Source organism: Cervus elaphus, chromosome 20 (genome assembly GCF_910594005.1).
Source record: "Cervus elaphus chromosome 20, mCerEla1.1, whole genome shotgun sequence".
NCBI classification, from domain to species: domain Eukaryota; kingdom Metazoa; phylum Chordata; class Mammalia; order Artiodactyla; family Cervidae; genus Cervus; species Cervus elaphus.
In genome coordinates this window covers 80,334,600-80,354,194 of record NC_057834.1, presented here as the reverse complement: position 1 = coordinate 80,354,194, position 19,595 = coordinate 80,334,600, and the positions used below count along the sequence as shown (strand labels likewise).

The 19,595-nt window shown below is 34.0% G+C and overlaps 1 protein-coding gene across 8 annotated transcripts in view; it reads right to left on the bottom strand.

Moving 5' to 3' along the window:
* The window catches only part of COL24A1 (collagen type XXIV alpha 1 chain), a 382,349-nt gene that overhangs the window by 90,864 nt on the left and 271,890 nt on the right, over nucleotides 1-19,595 (bottom strand). For all 8 annotated transcript variants that reach the window (XM_043877542.1, XM_043877547.1, XM_043877541.1 and 5 more), the window contains 5 exons: nucleotides 12,731-12,784; nucleotides 11,005-11,112; nucleotides 6,835-6,888; nucleotides 6,530-6,583; nucleotides 5,840-5,896 (listed from right to left, as the gene is read on the bottom strand). In XM_043877542.1, the coding sequence (XP_043733477.1) occupies nucleotides 5,840-5,896; nucleotides 6,530-6,583; nucleotides 6,835-6,888; nucleotides 11,005-11,112; nucleotides 12,731-12,784 (327 nt within the window). The remainder of the gene's footprint in view (nucleotides 1-5,839; nucleotides 5,897-6,529; nucleotides 6,584-6,834; nucleotides 6,889-11,004; nucleotides 11,113-12,730; nucleotides 12,785-19,595) is intronic.

The following is a 19,595-nucleotide window of genomic DNA, read 5'->3' as shown; positions in this document are numbered from 1 at the left end:
TATAAAATCCTTTGATATGATAAGCAGTTCAAACTACTTATTCTAAAATGCACTTGAAAAACCAATTATCACATATTAGGACCAACTATCCAAAAAAAAGCTCAAAAGAAATTATCATCAGAACCATAACACTTATTATGGATAAAAAGCTTACATCTATGTGAATAAAGATATTAGACATAATATAAAGACAAAAATCTCTGACTTTGATTTAATTACTTAGAATATTCTTGGTCTAATTTTCATACCTGTCTCAAGTCTACTAATAAAATGACTATTATTATGCTAGCTGTGTAATACATTTATTATATTTCAGTGACATTCTTTGAACATGGAATACATGAATCTGGGGGAAAAGAGCACTTTTCTATTCTACTTGCCCATATTTTTCTTTGTACTTTTAAATATCTATACTGTTTCCATATTATTGTCTCTCAGAGGTTTAGAGACATTTAGAATGTATTTGATACAGAATTTTTAGACATCGTTCTGTCTCTTAACAATTTACTTCTTAAATTTATATAACTTATGGAGTAACTTGGAATTCCTTTTATTCAATTGAGGTATAGCTGATGTACAATAGTAAGTAAGTTTTTAGGTGCACAACATAGTGATTCACAATTTTTAAAGGTTGTACTTCATTTACAGTTAAAACACTGACTATATTCCCTGTGTTGTGCAATATATCCTTGTAGCTTATTTAACACACAGTAGTCTGTACCTTTTATTGACCAGGGGATCTTTGCAGAAACTAATACCTGTGAATACTGAAATGTATCTGGTCAATAATAGGTAACAAAAGATACTTAAAGGTTTACTGAGCATGGCCCCACCAATCAAACAAGACCCAGTTTCCCCCTCAGTCAGTCTCTCCCATCAGGAAGCTTCCAGAAGCCTCTTATCCTTCTCCATCAGAGGGTTGAAAACCACAATCACAAAAAACTAACCAATCTGATCACATGTACCACAGCCTTGTCTAACTTGATGAAACCATGAGCCATGTCATGTAGGGCCACCCAAGACTGATGGGTAATGGTGGAGAGTTCTGACAAAACATGGCCCACTGGAGAAGGGAATGGCAAAACACTTCAGTATTCTTGCCTTGAGAAACCCATGAACAGTATGAAAAGGCAAAAAGATAGGACACTGAAAGATGAACTCCCCAGGTAAGTAGGGGTCCAATATGCTACAGGACATCAGTGGAGAAAAAAACTCCAGAAAGAATGAGGAGATGGAGCTAAAGCAAAAACAACACCCAGTTGTGGATGTGACTGGTGATGGAAGTAAAGTCTGATGCTGAAAAGAGCAATATTGCATAGGAACCTGGAATGTTAGGTTCATGAATCAAGGCAAATTGGAATTGGTCAAACAGGAGGTGGCAAAAGTGAACGTCGACATTTTCGAAATCAGCAAACTAAAATGGACTGGATGGGTGAATTTAACTCAGATGACCATTATACCTACTACTGTGGGCAAGAATCCCTTAGAAGAAATGGAGTAGCCATCATAGTCAACAAGAGAGTCCGAAATGCAGTACTTGGATGCAATCTCAAAAATGAAAGAATGATCTCTGTTCGTTTCCAAGGCAGACCATTCAATATCACAGTAATCCAAGCCTATGCCCCAACCTGTAATGCTGAAGAAGCTGAAGTTGAACAGTTCTATGAAGACCTACAAGACCTTCTAAAACTAACACCCAGAAAAGATGTCCTTTTCATTATAGGGGGCTGGAATGCAAAAGTAGGAAGTCAAGAAATACCTGGAGCAACAGGCAAATTGGCCTTGGAGTACAGAGTGAAGCAGGGCAAAGGCTAACAGTTTTGCCAAGAGAACGCACTGGTCATAGCTAACACCATCTTCCAACAAAACAAGAGAAGACTCTACACATGGACATCATCAGATGGTCAACACCAAAATCAGATTGATTATATTCTTTGCAGCCAAAGATGGAGAAGCTCTATACAGTTAGCAAAAACAAGACCAGGAGCTGACTGTGGCTCAGATCATGAACTCCTTATTGCCAAATTCAGACTTAAACTGAAGAAAGTAGGGAAAACCACTAGACCATTCTGATAGGACCTAAGTCAAATCCCTTACAATTATACAGTGGGAATGATGAATAGATTCAAGGGATTAGATCTGATAGACAGAGTGCCTGAAGAACTATGGAAGGAGGTTCATGACATTGTACAGGAGGCAGTGATCAACACCATCCCCAAGAAAAAGAAATATAAAAAGGCAAAATGGTTGTCTGAGGAGGCCTTAATAATACCTGTGAAAAGAAGAGAAGCAAAAGGCAAAGGAGAAAAGGAAATATATACCCATTTGAATGCAGAGTTCCAAAGAATAGCAAGGAGAAATGAGAAAGCCTTCCTCAGTGATCAGTACAAAGAAATAGAGAAAACAATTGAATGGGAAAGACTAGAGATCTCTTCAAGAAAATTAGAGATACCAAGGAAACTTTTCATGCAAAGATGGGCACAATAAAGGACAGAAATGTTATGGACCTAACAGAAGCAGAAGATATTAAGAAGAGGTGGCAAGAATACACAGAAGAACTATACAAAAAAAATTTCACAGCCCAGATAATCACAATGGTGTGATCACTCACATAGAGTAGATATTCGGTTGATCTAATTCAAATCCTAAAAGATGATGCTGTAAAAGTGCTATACTCAGTATGCCAGCAAATTTGGAAAACTCAGCAGTGGCCACAGGACTGGAAAAGGTCAGTTTTCATTCTAATCCCAAAGAAAGGCAATGCCAAAGAACATTCAAACTACTGCACAATTGCACTCATCTCACACACTAGGCAAGTAATGCTCAAAATTCTCCAAGCCAGGCTTCAATAGTACATGAACTATGAACTTCCAGATGTTCAAGCTGGATTTAGAAAAGACAGAGGAACCAGAGATCAAAATGCCAACATCTGTTGGATCATCAAAAAAGCAAGAGAGTTCCAGAAAAACATCTATTTCTGCTTTATTGTCTATGCCAAAGCCTTTGACTATGTGGATCACAACAAACTGTGGAAAATTCTGAAAGAGATGGGAATACCAGACCACCTGACCTGCCTCATGAGAAATCTGTATGCAGGTCAAGAAGCAACAGTTAGAACTGGACATGGAACAACAGATTGGTTCCAAATCCAGAAAGGAGTATGTCAAGGCTATATATTGTTACCCTGGTTATTTAACTTATATGCAGAGTACATCATGAGAAATGCCAGACTGGATGAACAACAAGCTGGAATCAAGACTGCCGGGAGAGATATCAATAACTGCAGATTTGCAGATGATACCACTCTTATTGCAGAAAGCAAAGAAGAACTAAAGAGCCTCTCAATGAAAGTAAAAGTGGAAAGTGAAAAAGTTGGTTTAAACTCAACATTCAGAAAACAGATAATGGCATCTGGTCTCATTACTTCATGGTAAATAGATGGGGAAACAATGGAAACAGTGAGAGACTTTATTTTGGGGGGCTCTAAAATCACTGCAGATGATTACTGCAGCCATGAAATTAAAAGACGCTTGCTCCTTGGAAGAAAAGTTATGACCAACCTAGACAGCATATTAAAAAGCAAAGACATTACTTTGCTGACAAAGTTCCATCTAGTCAAAGCTTTGGTTTTTCCAGTAGTCATGTATGGATGTGAGAGTTGGACTATAAAGAAAGCTGAGCGCTGAAGAATTGATGCTTTTGAACTGTGGTGTTGGAGAAGACTCTTGAGAGTCCCTTAGACTGCAAGGAGATCCAACCAGTCCATCCTAAAGGAAATTAGTCCTGAATATTCACTGGAAGGACTGATGTTGAAGCTGAAACTCCAGTACTTTGACCACCTGATCTGAAGAACTGACTCATTTGAAAAGACCCTGATGCTGGGAAAGATTGAAGGTAGGAGGAGAAGGGGACGACAGAGGATGAGATGGTTGGATGGCATCACCGACTCAGTGGACATGAGTTTGAGTAAACTGCAGGAGTTGGTGATGGACAGGGAGACCTGGTGTGCTGCAGTCCATGGGGTTGCAAAGAGTCAGATAGTACTGGGTGGGCAACTGAACTGAACTGACCTGAACAAAAGATGTATTAGTATGTCTCCCATCAGTAAATTGTTAATCCCTTAACCTTATCTTGCCTCTCCCTCATTCTCCCTCTGCATTGTTAACCACTAGTTTGTTCTCTATATCTGTGAGTCTGCTTCTTTTTTGTTATATTTACTGCTTCATTTTTTAGATTCTATATATGTGATATCACATAGTATTTTTATTTCTCTGTCTGATTTATTTCACTTAGCAAAATTATCTCTTAGTCTACCCATACTGTGGTAAATGAGTAGTATTGTATATATTTCTGGGTATATATGTGTGTGTGTGTGTGCATATATATATATGACTACATCTTCTTCATTCATTCTTCTCTGGATGGACGTTTAAGCTGATTTCATATCTTGGTAAACATTGCTGCTATGGAATTGGGGTGCATATATCTTTCCTGATTACTGTTTTTGTTTTTTGAATATGTACCCAGGAATGGAATTTATGGGTCATATCGCAGTTCTATTTTTAGTTGTTTGAAAAACCTCATAGTGTTTTGCATATAGATGCACCAATTTATATTTCCACCAACAGTGCACCACCTCACCAACATGTGTAATTTGTGGTCTTTTTGATGACAGCCATCTAGGTGTGAGGTGATTATCTCATTGTGGTTTTAATTTGCATTTCTCTGATGATTAACAATGTCAAGTATCTTCACGTGCCTGGCTGGCCATCTGTATGTTTTCTTTGGAAAAATGTCTATACAGGTCTTCTGCCCATTTTTTAAATTGGATTTTTTTTTTTTTTGCTATTGAAATGTTTATGAAATTATGAAATGTTTATATATTTTGGATATTAGTCCCTTAGTGGTCATATCATTTGCAAGAATTTTCTTCTATTCAGTAGGTGTCTTTTCATTTTTTGTTGATTTCTGACAATAACATTTTATATATTTTTATAGATGAGTTTGCCTCTGTGTGAGATTGGTTTGATTTACCTGGAAAAACTCTAGAATTTTTCCTATTTCTAAAACAGAGTATACTTTTCAATGATTTCCAAGGAGTCAGGTCAAAATATTGGGAGTGACTGTATATTCTGATTCTTCTGTTTTAGGATTCTTTTATCTTATATGACATGTGAAATATGGAAAATTTAACCAATTATATTTATTTCTGTGAACCAGGCATTTTTGCACTATTCATTTGATTTATATATATCCTGCACACTGTTTTGTATGAACATAGAGACAGTTATTCCGATAATCAAAGATAGAAGAGCTACTTTTAAAAAAATCATGGTTACAGCTAGTCTTTAAAATGCGTAATTAGAAGGTTACAGATTAATAATCTTTAAAAAATATTGGCTCTAATAACTAGTTAGATGAATTTTGAAATCATTTGGTAACTGTGTATAAACTACTATAAACAAGGACACAGATCAGATTTTTAAACATACTTTAGATATAAATCTGAATTTGATGTATAAATATCTGCCCTAAATGCCTAGAGTATGTAATATTTTGATAATCTTTGTAAAAAGTTGTTATCATGAATTTAATGCTGGAAATTAGATTTGAAAGTTCCAATAATAAACTTCTATATAATGCTAAGGATCTTGACCTGTATATACAGTTTTCCTATTTAGATTATATGACTGCAAGTACTGCTGTCATATAAAACCATGTTATAAAACTAAAAACAAACAAAAAAAACTTCTTAAAAAGATGTAACTGGTGCTATGAATCTATTGTACGAACTGCTTTTTATCTTAAAACATCAAAATAATTTTAGAAAAAAACTTACTGGTTCACCTCGAGGCCCAGGTGGTCCTAGGATTGTATTATCTTCTCCTGGATAACCCTACAATGAAGATGATTTATAAATAAAGTTAAATTAATGAAATAAATTTTAAAAAATTAAGCCTATTATTTCTAATAGGTTATAAAATATGCAATCTGGTTTTATCTTTTTTAAATGAAAAAGTTTTATCTACAAAACTTAGCACATGATACCTTATCCACAGTTGTAATTCATATATCGTTCTCTTTGGAAGTGTCAACCTCTTGTAATTACATAAAAAGCAGCTTACTAATTTTCTCAGTGTCAGTTTTCCAACAATATTACAAATCAAGAGGAGTACTGTTGTAGTTATTCTTAATTCATAAAAATTTTACCATAAATGTACTATAGTTAGTCATTTAATCTAGAGTCTCACAATCTCTTTCAATAGGCAAATTAACATTAGTTTTACAGGTTGCAAAGTACTGTAACATATATCGTTTCACCTCAATCTTGAAACTATTCATCAAAGACTTCTTAATTATTTTAAATATTTCTCCCTTTATATTTATTTTTCTTCTAGAATCTACAATACTTCCCAAGTTGAAAAGTACTTCTTTTATTCATTGAAAATGTTTCCAGTATACTTTCAGAAAGAACACATGCATTCAATATTTACTTTTAGGATTAAAAAGTCAATATAAACATACACACCTTTTCTCCTTTAGGTCCTGGCAACCCAGAAAGTCCTGGTTGACCTTCACGGCCCTAAGAGAAGGACAAGTAGAAAATCCCCATATCATTAGTATGTGCTCTACATAATACTATCATGGCTATGCCATTAGATATTGCACTAATTCTGAAAGAAAAATAGGATTCACTGTATAGGAGCCTGATGTCTAAATATGCTAGAAAGCATTATCAGGAGATTTCATCTGAATTTGTATATTTGGGATGACATCTTTATGTAATGTTTTTATGCAAATATACATTTCTTATTTCCAATTAGAAATACTTACCCTATATCCTAGAATTCCAGGTTCTCCAGCAGGTCCCATTAATCCTAAATGTCCCTAAAAAACAAAGCAAACATTAGTTGTTCAACCTGCATTTTTGTTATTTAAAACTTAGATTTTTCAAGATACAAAATTCTACCTAGTCTGAAACGGGAAAACAAAAAGTAGTTCTCCAACTTGCATCTTATTTTACTTCTGAACCATGTTAAGTCCCACAAAAATATGTTTCTTTGGTTTATTTCTGGTATGAATATCTTTAATCATATTAAAATAAATACTTTCAGTTGCCAGAATGCTGTAAACTTCCAGCAAATTCTTGGAAATGTAGTTTGCATTTATCAAAGTTTGTGGTATTTGCACATCACTAAATATCAGGGAGTGAATTCTGATAGTTTTTAGTATTGTCATGATAGGATCGAGAACTCTGTACTCATTCATAGCCTCAGGTGCTTTGATGAACATGATTTCAACTCTGGTCAAAGCTGTTAAAAGAGAATTGGTTGACAACTTATGTATAATATTCACCTCTATTATTTATACTTATTATCAATTTATACAGATGAGGAAATCATAAGTTAAAGGCAAATCAGTAAATGTTCCTAAATTACTGAGAAGATGACAACTGAAAAAAAGCAAAAATAACACTCTTAAAAATGTCCCTCACTTTTATATTGTTAAAAAGTTTTCACACCAACTCTTCTATTTGAGTCTCAAAATAAATAGGAGATAAGGAAACTAAGGCACAGCCAAGTGCCACACCAGCCAGAAGTTCTAAGCAATGAAATAAGTAAGGATAATAAATAATAAATATGAGGAGGTGATACAATTATTTACCTAAGGAATCCTTAGAATTATTAAAATTCACTGAAATAAATATAAAGTTTTAAAAAAAGATTTCTTACACAGACCAGTAAGAAGATGAACTAGAAAAAGGACTACCCTAAAAACAGCAAAATCTGTAAGAAACTAACAATACACCTAATAAGAAAGGTGTAAGAACAGAGATAAAGGACATAACAAAGCTTTATTGAAAGATATAGAAGATATAAGTAAATAAAAAGATACATGTTAATCATTCATAGAATGAATATGGTAATTCTATTTCTATGAATGATTCAATATTAAAGGAACTTGCAGAATTGTATTTTAAAGTTCAAACAAAAACAGACAAAATCATAGTAAGAGCTGAGCTTTTCAGAAAAATAAATTATGACATATTTGGCCTTCTAGATCTCAAAAGATACTACAATGATGTAACAATTTAAATGGTGTGGTACCTAGTAATAAACTAAAAAATTGAGAAAAGAAAATAGAGAAAATGGAAACAGACCATTTTTTGAGAGTAGCTTACAGTGAGGGTAGCATTTCAGAAAACTGGAAAATAGATTTATTAAATAGCATTGAGACAACTGGCTAAGAGCATGGAAAAAAGAAATTAGTCCCTTACAACTTATAGCAAAATAAACTCCATATGCTTTAACAGGGCTAAGGGCAACAATATTAGGAAAAGGATATGAAAGAATACTTTTATATACTTTATGTAAAGAAGTCATTTCTAATGAACAAACAAAACCTAGACTGTTAACAGTAAGACTGACAAATTTGGTTGTAATAATTAAAACCTCTGTCCAGTGAAAGATAGTGTAAACAAGATAAATGATAGAAAGGGAAATATATTTGTAATATATTTGCAACATATTTAACAAAAATATATTATCTAAACTATATAAGGTGTTCTTGCAATTAAGAAAAAGAAAACAGTCTAATAGAAAAATATGTAAAGTACATATGAACAGGCAACTTTCAGAGCAAAAAGTACAATTTATTTAGTTGCAAGCAAGAAAATGTAAGAAAGAAAATGAGACATACTATTTCATTTGTCAGATTAGCAAACATCAAAAGGATTAATACGAAGTATTCCCATAAAAGACTCAAATGTAAGACTTGAAACCATAAATTTCTAGAAGAAAACACAGACTGTATGCTCTTTGATATTGGTCTAGGAAATATTTTTTTATATCTCTCCTCAGGTAAAATAAACAAAAGGAAAAATAAGTAGACAATATCAAACAAAATAGCTTTTACACAGCCAAAGAAACTATCAATAAAGCAAAAAGGTCACCTACCGAATGGGAGAAGATATTTGCAAACAACGAATCTGATAAGGGGTTAATATCTAAATATAAAAATAATTCATACAACTCAACATCAAAAAAACAAACAACCCAATTTAAAAATGGGCAGAGGATCATCATCAGGGAAATGCAATCAAAACCACAATGAGATATCACCTCATACCTATTAGAATGGCTATTATAAAAAAGACAACAAATATCAAGTGTTGGGAAGGATGTGGAGAAAAGGGAACCCTTGTTCACTGTTGGTAGGAATATAAATTGGTGCACCATTATGGAAAACAGTATGCAGGCTCCTCAAAAAATTAAAATTAAAAACAGAACTACCATATGATCCAGCAATTCTACTCTTGGATATCACATTATATGCCACTTTTGAATGCATAGGACATAGAAGAAAAATATTAGCAATTTAAATAAAAGGAAGTACATACTACCTGACTTAGTAAGATGACAGTAAGGAATGGAAGATTTAAAATGAGGCTGAGCACTGTTTATAATAGGCAGGACATGGAAGCAACCTAGATGCCCATCAGCAGACGAATGGATAAGGAAGCTGTGGTACATTTACACCATGGAACATTACTCAGCCATTAAAGAGAATTCATTTGAATCAGTTCTAATGAGATGGATGAAACTGGAGCCCATTATACAGAGTGAAGTAAGCCAGAAAGATAAAGACCATTACAGTATACTAACACATATATATGGAATTTAGAAAGATGGTAATGATAACCCTATATGCAAAACAGAAAAAGAGACACAGATGTACAGAACAGACTTTTGGACTCTGTGGGAGAAGGCGAGGGTGGGAAGTTTTGAGAGAACAGCATTGAAACATGTATATTATCTAGGGTGAAACAGATCACCAGCCCAGGTTGGGTGCATGAGACAAGTGCTTGGGCCTGGTGCACTGGGAAGACCCAGAGGGATCGGGAAGAGAGGGAGGTGGGAGGGGGGATCGGGATGGGGAATACATGTAAATCCATGGCTGATTCATGTCAATGTATGACAAAAACCACTACAATAATGTAAAGTAATTAGCCTCCAACTAATAAAAATAAATGAAAAAAAATATAAAAAATAAAATGAGGCTGAGGAGTCTTAGAATTGAGAGTAAGTGATAAGAGGAGATAACGGATAGAGAATTACATTTAGAACATCAGAGAGCTTCAACTAAAAGAGTTCCCCATCAGAGACTGCATTTTGATACTCCAGTCTAAACAATATGTCACTTCATGTGATTTTCCCCTAAAATGAGGCTAAGGAAAACCTTCCTCAGACAACAAATGGATTATTCAATGCTCTCCAGAAGGCCTTGGTGAAAAGCTACTTGTGACATTTAAATGGTGACTAGGAAATACATATGGATTTGATAAATAAGTTTATTCAATACTCAAAAGACTAAACTGGATAATCTCTTAAATATTTTGCATCTCTTTCTTCTGTGACTTTTTGAACAAGTTAAAATATGTTAGCAACATAATTTTGATATTACAGTTTCAAAAGTATCATGCTATCTTTGCTTCCAATATCATGTAAAATTCATACAAAAGATAAAAAATCAGTAGCTGTTTCGGAGACTTACCACAGCTGGTTAGCAAGATATAATCTCTAGATAAGCATGAGAGTTTAAGCATATAAAGAAAACCCATTTTTGAGTAATCTAATTTTCAAAGCAATTTGTCAACCATGATGGCAAAATTTTATACAGATATTAAATCCTGATTTCAAGTACAACTGTATAAACTTTCCTACTTAGGTTGGGAGTTATAATCTGATTTTTTAAAATCTTATTTCATATTTTATTTCCATTTTGAGATTTTTTTTTCCCCTTTCCTTTTTCATGTCCAGAAACCACTAAGCCATTTAAGTACTGTGGAATGCTTACAATTCTCCATATCCCATGGAGGTAGATTATTTTCAATGGAACTTTTGCTTTCTCTGTAAAATTAATCAAGAGATGAAGCTTTTAGACATGGATACATTTCTTTCCATCCGCAGTGAACTCAGTTTTGGAGACAAATCAGATACTGACCGCAGCACCTCGAGTTCCTCTGGCACCCTTCAGACCACTTTCTCCAGTTTGTCCAGGAGCACCTCTGTTTCCAGTTTCTCCTGTGGGCCCCATCTGTCCTTTATCGCCCTGCAGATGCCATTAGTAAGAGAGAAAAGTAAGAAAAAACCTTATCCTTAAATTACTCAACTACATCATATACTTGAATGGCTCCAGAGGATATTCTGTAGGCAAAATTCTATAAACAGTAACTTTGTTTTAACTTACTAGTACTACAGACCACCACTGATGATAACAACATACCATCACCACCTGGGTTACCTTAAAAATGTAATTAAAAGCAATTTTGGAAAAAAGAATACAAACAGTTTTGCATAAGTAAGCAGGGAAGTTTGGTGCTCATGCTGAATTACAAATAACCAAGTTTTTTATTCGTGAAACTTGTTATGTATTTATGTACAAATGCATGCACGCATATGTTTACTCACATCCTGAGAAAACACAGGCCCTATGACAAGCCTGTTTCTACAGAGAATTTCAGTGCCCCAAAGATACATTTAATGCATAAAGGCTCTAGTGTGCAGTTCTGTATACTCAACATCATCACTTGGTTGGAGTTTGTCTTTAAAAATCTGTAACATTTTTACATGATTTTATATCCATCTGAAAACAAATTCTTCTGTTTTCCAACAGGCTAACTGATCATTCTCTAATATCAAAGTACAGCTGCTTTTAAATAGTAAATGTTATAATTTATTCTTCACATGTGGTAACTTAGTTCTATTATTGACAATCAAGTAGACACAAAGAAAAACTAAACTATGATTACAGTCAGGAAATTTCTGGTGATTCATAATAATTCACAGGTTGCTGTAAGGATCTGCACTGTCCTACTTGTAAAACCATTTAGAAAGAACATTATGATGAGAAGAGACTTCAATATTGGGCATTATTTCATGGCTAAGAATGGTAACTAAAATGTACTTCATTTATTTTTATCTTTTATTATTTCTTATACTGACCCCCAAGTTATGAGAAAGATGGATTAGGTGCATATTCACAGAAATGATATAATTCAATTTTGGGAACTAGAATATGGTGTGATTTGTAGTTAATTATAGTAAATATATTCAGATTTATTGTATTACAATGGGAAAGTAATTTCTACGTTTCACCAATACTTGAACAAATTATTGACTCTATCCAAGTATGAATTATTTGTTATAAAGTACTAAATTTTACAAACACATCACATTTTCTTAGCAAAAGGAAGCAAATAACACATATTGTTTTGTGTCTCTTAGTTAATAATAGGGAAGATAAAATCAATACTAACCTTTTCAAGTTAGAAAAATATATTCAAACAAGCCAGAAACAATTCTAATAATACTTCTCTCCCCTAAATATCTTTCTAAAGTTGTTATAAAATGGCACAAATGGTATAGTATTTTTTCTTTTCTCTCTTTTCATGCCCATGGTCTACTAAAGAATTTCTGGTAAAGATGAGAAGAAAAGGCAAAGATCTTTTTAGAAATGACAAAGTCAAAAATTTGACTTCAGATAACTAAGGTAAAAAGTACTCCTATGTGGAATTAAATATTAATTTATACAATTGTGCCTTTTAATTCAAATTTATAGCTCTTTAATGCTTTATTTCTAGAACAAATAAAAACATCACTATGCTATGCAGCTATGTGCACATCAGAATAGAGAAAACCAACATAAAAAGATATAAAAAGAAAATTACCTTCTTTCCTGGACGACCTCTTTGTCCCAGAATTCCTGTAATTCCTTCAGGTCCCTGAATATTAAGTATAAAAAAGGAAATAAATTATTAGAGACAGGACTAGATAGAATGCTTAAATATTTACATCACATGATCACTGACTTGAACAGTAAGTAAAAATGTGGGCTACTTCTCAATATTATTATGCTTGTATAACTATTTAAAAAGAGGTTATGATGAGTTAGAGGCCCAGCTGTTACTAGTGAGTAAAGTTCACATATACAAACCAGTCAAGATAGACAAAATGAAACCATTCTTAATCACAGAGGGAAAATAACTTGGTTTTAGCACAGCCAGTGAGAAAGTAATTAAAGTTAACCTAAATGCATCCATGTCAGCAGTTCTATGAGCTACTTTGGGTTCAACATCTTGTTGAACGCACAGGATTATAAAATATATCTAGTACATTGTCAGGGAGAATCTCAAAATCTCACTGAAGGGTAAGATTAAGCAAATACTAAAGGGGAAACACATTGAGAGAAAGGAGGTAGTCAAATTAAACTGTTTAAAGCAATATTTTTATTTAAATCGGTATTTTATTTAACTAAAAGTTCTCAATAAACACTTTTTTTTAAAGTAAGAAGTGGTTAAAATATTTTAACGTCATATGAATTTGCAGGTCAACAATGGTTAGGCTTAAATGAGATCCACAGTAAGCCAGGCTGCAAATTCAAAAATAGCTAATAATTAATCACAGCATTCCTTGCATTAGTTGGAAATGAAAATGGAAATTTCAAATTTGTGTCCCAAAACTTGGCAAAAGGCAAAAATGATGTAGACAAGAAATAAATTGTGGTTTACCACTGTGCTACAGAGGCTCTTGATAAATATTTGTTAAACGAATAAACAGATACCTAAGGAAATGACTCATGCCCTGTGCTCCTGAGCAAATGTTCTTCTAGCCTCAGAAAATCCGCTGAATTTAGAGGCCAAAGCGGCTAAGTTCTATTGCTGTAGTCCCAGCTGCACCCAGAGGTTGAAATGATCCTGCACTAACGTGAGACTTCTTTGCGGTTAACGTGGCCTTTTTAAGAGAGGATGATTAACATTTACAGAGGTTAACGACGTGAGCATTTAAGCCAGACTGCTCTAGTTGCATATTTTGGCTGTGTCACCTAACAGCTGCCTGACTATAGGTAGATTATTTCACCTCTAAAGGCCTTAGTTTCCTGTTATATAGCAGGGGTGTATTAATACTTCTTCAAAGAGTTACTAAGATTGAATGAGAAAGGACTAGGCTTATACTTGAAGAGCTCAATAAATGTCAGTTCTCATTAATTTCTGTTGCCTTTTCAAAGGGCATTATGTAATAATTAAATATTTATAAAAGATTATTAATAAAAGGCATAATAAACACCCACGTGTCTACCACCCACTTTAAGAAATAGGAGCTATACACACACAAATACACAAATACACACAAGACTTAAGTCCCATATATGCATTTATATTTGTAAACATATCACCTCTTCTCACTCAGGTGCAACCATTGTCCTTAATTTGTTTATCATTCTCATGCATTTATTTACATTTTTACTCCATTTGTATATATTCCCAAGCATTATATGCTTATTTTGCATCTTTTGAAACTTTCAATAAGCAGTATCATACTTTACGCATTCTTTTGAAACATTTTTTAGAACAATATTTTGTTTTTGAAATTATTTAGTGTCTCTATGCTACTTACACTTTGTATTCACTTCTATAGTGGTGGTGGTTGTGGTTTAGTCACTAAGTTGTGTCCGACTCTTGTGACCCCATGGACTGTAGCCGGCCAGACTCCTCTGTCCATAGGATTTCCTAGGCAAGAATGCTGGAGTGGGTTGCCATTTCCTTCTCCAGCGGATCTTCCCGACCCAGGTTTCGAACCCAGGTGTCCCACATTCCAGATTCTTACCAACTGAGCTACAACATTAAATAGTAGGATTCTGTTTTGTAATCAAACCACAACTTAACTCAGCCACTTCCCTAGTGATGAACTTTTGGTAGTTTTTTTTTTGTTTGTTTTGCTTTGCTTTGTTTTTTATGCTACGAACAGCCCTTCAATAAATACTCTTGCACCTACCTCCATATACCTATGTCAAGAGCTTTTTGGGTGAGGGTGTATACTCTGGAATTGAATTGCTGGCTTGCAGGATACATGTACTTTTCAGTACATAACATTTTGCCAACTTGTTCTCCAGAGTTTTAGCCTATTTACATCTCTCAAAGCAACATTTACAAGTTCCAATTACTCCAAATCTTAAATGTTTGGTACTATCAGACTTAAAATTTGTCCATCTCAAGGGAGCAAAATGACATATTATTAGGGATTTCAATTCACATACTCCTGATTATTAAGGAAGAATGAATATCTCTTCATATAGTAATTCAGCATCTATATGTGAATCACTAGTTCCCATCTTTTGTCCAGTATTCTAGATCCAAGGCCTCCTCATCCTTGCCACCACTGCAAACACAGTCAGTATTAGGAAGTAAGAAAAGAAGAAGGTGGAAGACCTCTTAGCATCACAAGAGTCTGAGCTTTACTCAAAGAGACTACTAAATTATAGGAATAGATTAAGCTTTTAACTGAATTGGATATAAAAGTTTCCTTTCTTTCTCAATTCCCCAACCACTCTTCACTAATCTAAGTTAGGACTTGTGAGGAAAACCAGATTAGCCAGAAATAAATTTTATATTTGCACATGTCTAAGTACCAATCTGTAACCCTACTACACACTTAATTGTAATAAGCAACAACTCAGTTGCTCACCTAAAAATCATATTTATTCTTTATTATGCTTTCCCTCTTTCTCAACATCCAAACCATAAGCAAATCCAGTCAACTATATCTCCAAGATGTCTTGAATCTGATCATTATTTACTATCTCTATTGCTCCACTGCATTCCAAGTCACTCTATCATTTTTTCATCTACATGACTGCCACAGCCTTGTAAGTGATTTGGTCCACTTTTACCCTTATATTCCATTTCTTCAGAGTAACCCAAATGATCATGAACAGTTTTAATCAAACATCTCTCCTTGTGTAAAACCTTCCAAATGGCTTCCCATTGCAATCAGAATAATCTTCAAACCTCTTATCATGGTCTATAGTCCCCTATATGATCTGCCACCTCTTATTTCTCTGACATCATGTTTTCCAGTTATTTACTACTTGGACCCTTCCTTTTTTAAAATAAGGCATTTAATAGATACCCTTTCTACCTTGGGGCATTTGCATTAGATGTTTCCTCTGCCTAGAAAACTCCTTTTCAGATAGTCACATGATTGACTTCTTTTTATCATTAGGCATCTAGTTCAATGTAACTTCAGGTAGTCCTTCTGTGGCCATCCCAATTAAAGTAGCCCCTTTATCAGGGCATTCAAAATCCCATTACCATGTTTTATTTTCCTCTTAGGGCTTATCACTATCAGAAATTATTATTCTTGTTCACACTGTCCTTCTACACTGCATGTTCCATGATAGCAGAGATCTTGTCTGTTTTGTTCATTGTTCTAACAGGGTCCAGAACTGTGTCTCATATATAATTGATGCTTAATAAATATTTAATAAATGAATGATAGAATGCATGCCCAAAGGAGAAAATATTTAGTCTTATAGACAGTAGCTGGTCTACTAGATATCTATTTGTAAATAAATAACACCTTAAAAAAATTTACTATCTGTTGGAATTAAAACCAAAGTTCATGAATAAAAGGCAAAGGATAGTGACATTTTTATACTTTTTAGCTTCTAGGAAATAGAACAAATGGACCTGTTGAAATCTTCTGCATAGTAAACTTTCAAACATATTTGAAGAGCTCATTATGTGTGAGAAAAGACACTGCCTGTGTTCTATATTATATTTTCTTCTGTCATTATATCAGTAAGATCTTCCCTGGTATTTTCATTCACTTTTTTTCTATTTAAAGATAGTTTGTTTTTCTTTTTGGGGAGTGGCGGTGGTAAACTTCCACTGATGTTAGTTTGTTTTATTTTAGTGTTTATTCAGAAATGCATCAGTGATAATTTTCTCCAAAATGTTGTCTTTTAAAAGTTTACATGACCCACTGCAACCTATTTGTGTATTTAGAGACTTGCAGGGCAGAGTAGAAAAAGGCAATCATTTCTCAATGTGCATGTTTTAATAGACTTCTTCAATGATTACAAATAATACAATAAATAATTACAAATAATACAATGATTACAAATAAGAATGTTTTTAAACAAATGTCATGTTGACAGGGAATAGTTGCCTTGATGTTCAGCCTACTCACACCACAGAGGACGGATTTGGGATTCCCTACTGATTTAACTTTGTGAGAGTAGCTGTAGTCTCAGAAGTAACATATCACATCTATTTTTAAAAACAATGATTTTTGCGATATAATTCACATACCATATTATTAATCTATTTAAAGGGGTGACCCCCAATCATTCTGGCACCAGGGACTGGTTTCATGGAGGACAATGTTTCCATGGATGGGGGAGATAAGTATGGTTTCAGGATGACTCAAGTGCATTACATTTATTGTGCCATCTCTGGTCGGACAGGAGGCAGAGCTCACATGGTGATGAGAGCAGTTGTAAGTATAGATGAAGCTCTGCTTGCTCACCTGCTGTGTGGCCTGGTTCCTAACAGGTCCTGGACCAGTATGGGTCCACAGCCTGGGGGATGGGGACCCCTGACTTGAAGTGTATGATTCAATGGTTTTTATAGTGCTCTGCAACCATCACCATAATTTTAGAATCAATTTCCATCACCCCATAAAGAATCCTGTACCCACTGACAGTCATTTCCAGTTTCCTCCCAAGCCCTAGCCTTAGGCAACTCGAATTCACTGTCTCTAGAGATTTGCCTATTTGGGATATTTCCTGTATTATGTGGTCTCTTATGACTGACTGCTAGGCATAATGTTTTCAAAGTTCATCAAGATTGTAGCATGAATCAATATTTTTTTTTGCATGGATCAGTGTATTTTTTATTGCCAAATAATATTCCATTGTATGATATACTACATTAATTAATAAACATTTATTGATTGATGACCATTTTTTTTGTTATTTCTTTTGAGCTAACATAAATAATGCTGCTATGAGCATTCATGTAAAAATTTTTGTTTGAATCCTGTTTTCAATTCTTTTGGGTATATGCCAAGAACGGATGGGTCATATGGTAACTCTGTTTTTAACATTTTGAGAAACTGCCAAATTGATTTACAAAGTAGCTGTACCATTTTACATCCAACCAATGATGTATAACAGTTCCAATTTCTTTATATTCTCATCAACACTTATTATTTTGGTTTTTTTTCCCTCTAGTAGATGTGAAGTGGTATCTCATTGTGACTTTATTTGCATTTTCCTAATAGTTAATGATGCTGAGTATCTTTCATGTGCTTATTTGCCAACTATATATATCTTCTTTGGAGAAATATCTGTTTAGAGACTTTTCACTTTTCAATCAAATTATCTTATTATTGAGTTGTAAGAGTTCTTCATATATTTTTGGATACTAGTCTCTTATCACATATGATTTGCAAATATTTTATCCCATTCTATGGTGTCTTTTCACTTTCTTGATGGTGTTCTTTGAAGTTCTAAAACTTTTCACTTTAATGCAGTCCAATTTATCTGTTTTTCTTTGTTATTTGTAATTTTGGTGTTATCTAATAAGGCTTTGCATAACCCAAGGTCAAGAAGATTTCCTTCTATGTTGTCCTCCCAGACATTTATAGTTTTAGCTCTTAAATTTAGATCTATGACCCAGATTGAGTTAATTTTGTGTGTAGCATAAGGAAAGATCCAAATTAATTTTTTAGTGTGTGGGTATCCAGTAGTTCTAGCAACATTTGTTGAAAAGACCATTCTTTCTCTCATTAAATTTTCTCAGTACATCACAAGCTTTTGTAATTCAAATTTATCTTGTTTATTTTTTCCCCCAGAAATTAATTTATCCCTTGAGATAACCAATAACACTAGACATTGTTAAACAAAGTTTGGAAATTACAGAGAATGTTCCCATTAGAGACTGTATTTTTCTTCTGCTTGAAATCTTTCAGTGGCCTCTTACTATACTTTAAATAAGCCCCAATTTTTTACTATGGCTTAAAAGGTCCTTCATGATTTGCTACCTACCTATTTCCTCAAGCTCATCTCAAACAACGTTTCACTATTCACTCTGCTGTAACAAACTCCTTTTAGTTTTCCAAAAATACCTAGATCATTCTTACCTCCCCATCTTGGTCCTTGCTATTCCATTGCTATTCGACCTACCTTGAAGGATCTCCAGAGTTCTTTCATTCACTGGCTCGTCTTCACTCTCCAGGTCTCAGCTCAATCCTCCCCTATCTAGAGAAGCCTTTCCTCACTGCCTTAGTGTAAATAGCTTCTCTTCTCTTAACTAGTTGGCTTTCCCCTTCCCTTAACCAGTTGTCCTTTATTATCATCTTGTTTATCTTTATCACCACATTAACCACCACCTGCAGTGATCTTGCCTATTCAGTCTTCTCCATGATACTGTCAAATCTGAGATCAGGAATCTTCCTCATCTTGTTCCCCTTGGTATTCCCAAAACTTAGCAGAGTTCTTGGCTCATCCAAGGAACTCATAAACCTCACTGAATTAGTGAATGGAAAAATTTTAGAGTCACAGTTTGTAAAGCTAACAAAAATTTAGAAACTGTATAAAAATTCAGAAGATTAAAAAAATTTAATTTCTAAATATTTAGAAAATTTTTACAGAGTCACAGTTTGTAAAGCTAACAAAGATTTAGAAACATCCAAGCTAATTTTTTTTTTAAGGCTATGTAACCTTTTCTTCTAAAAAAAAAGCCTGCATAG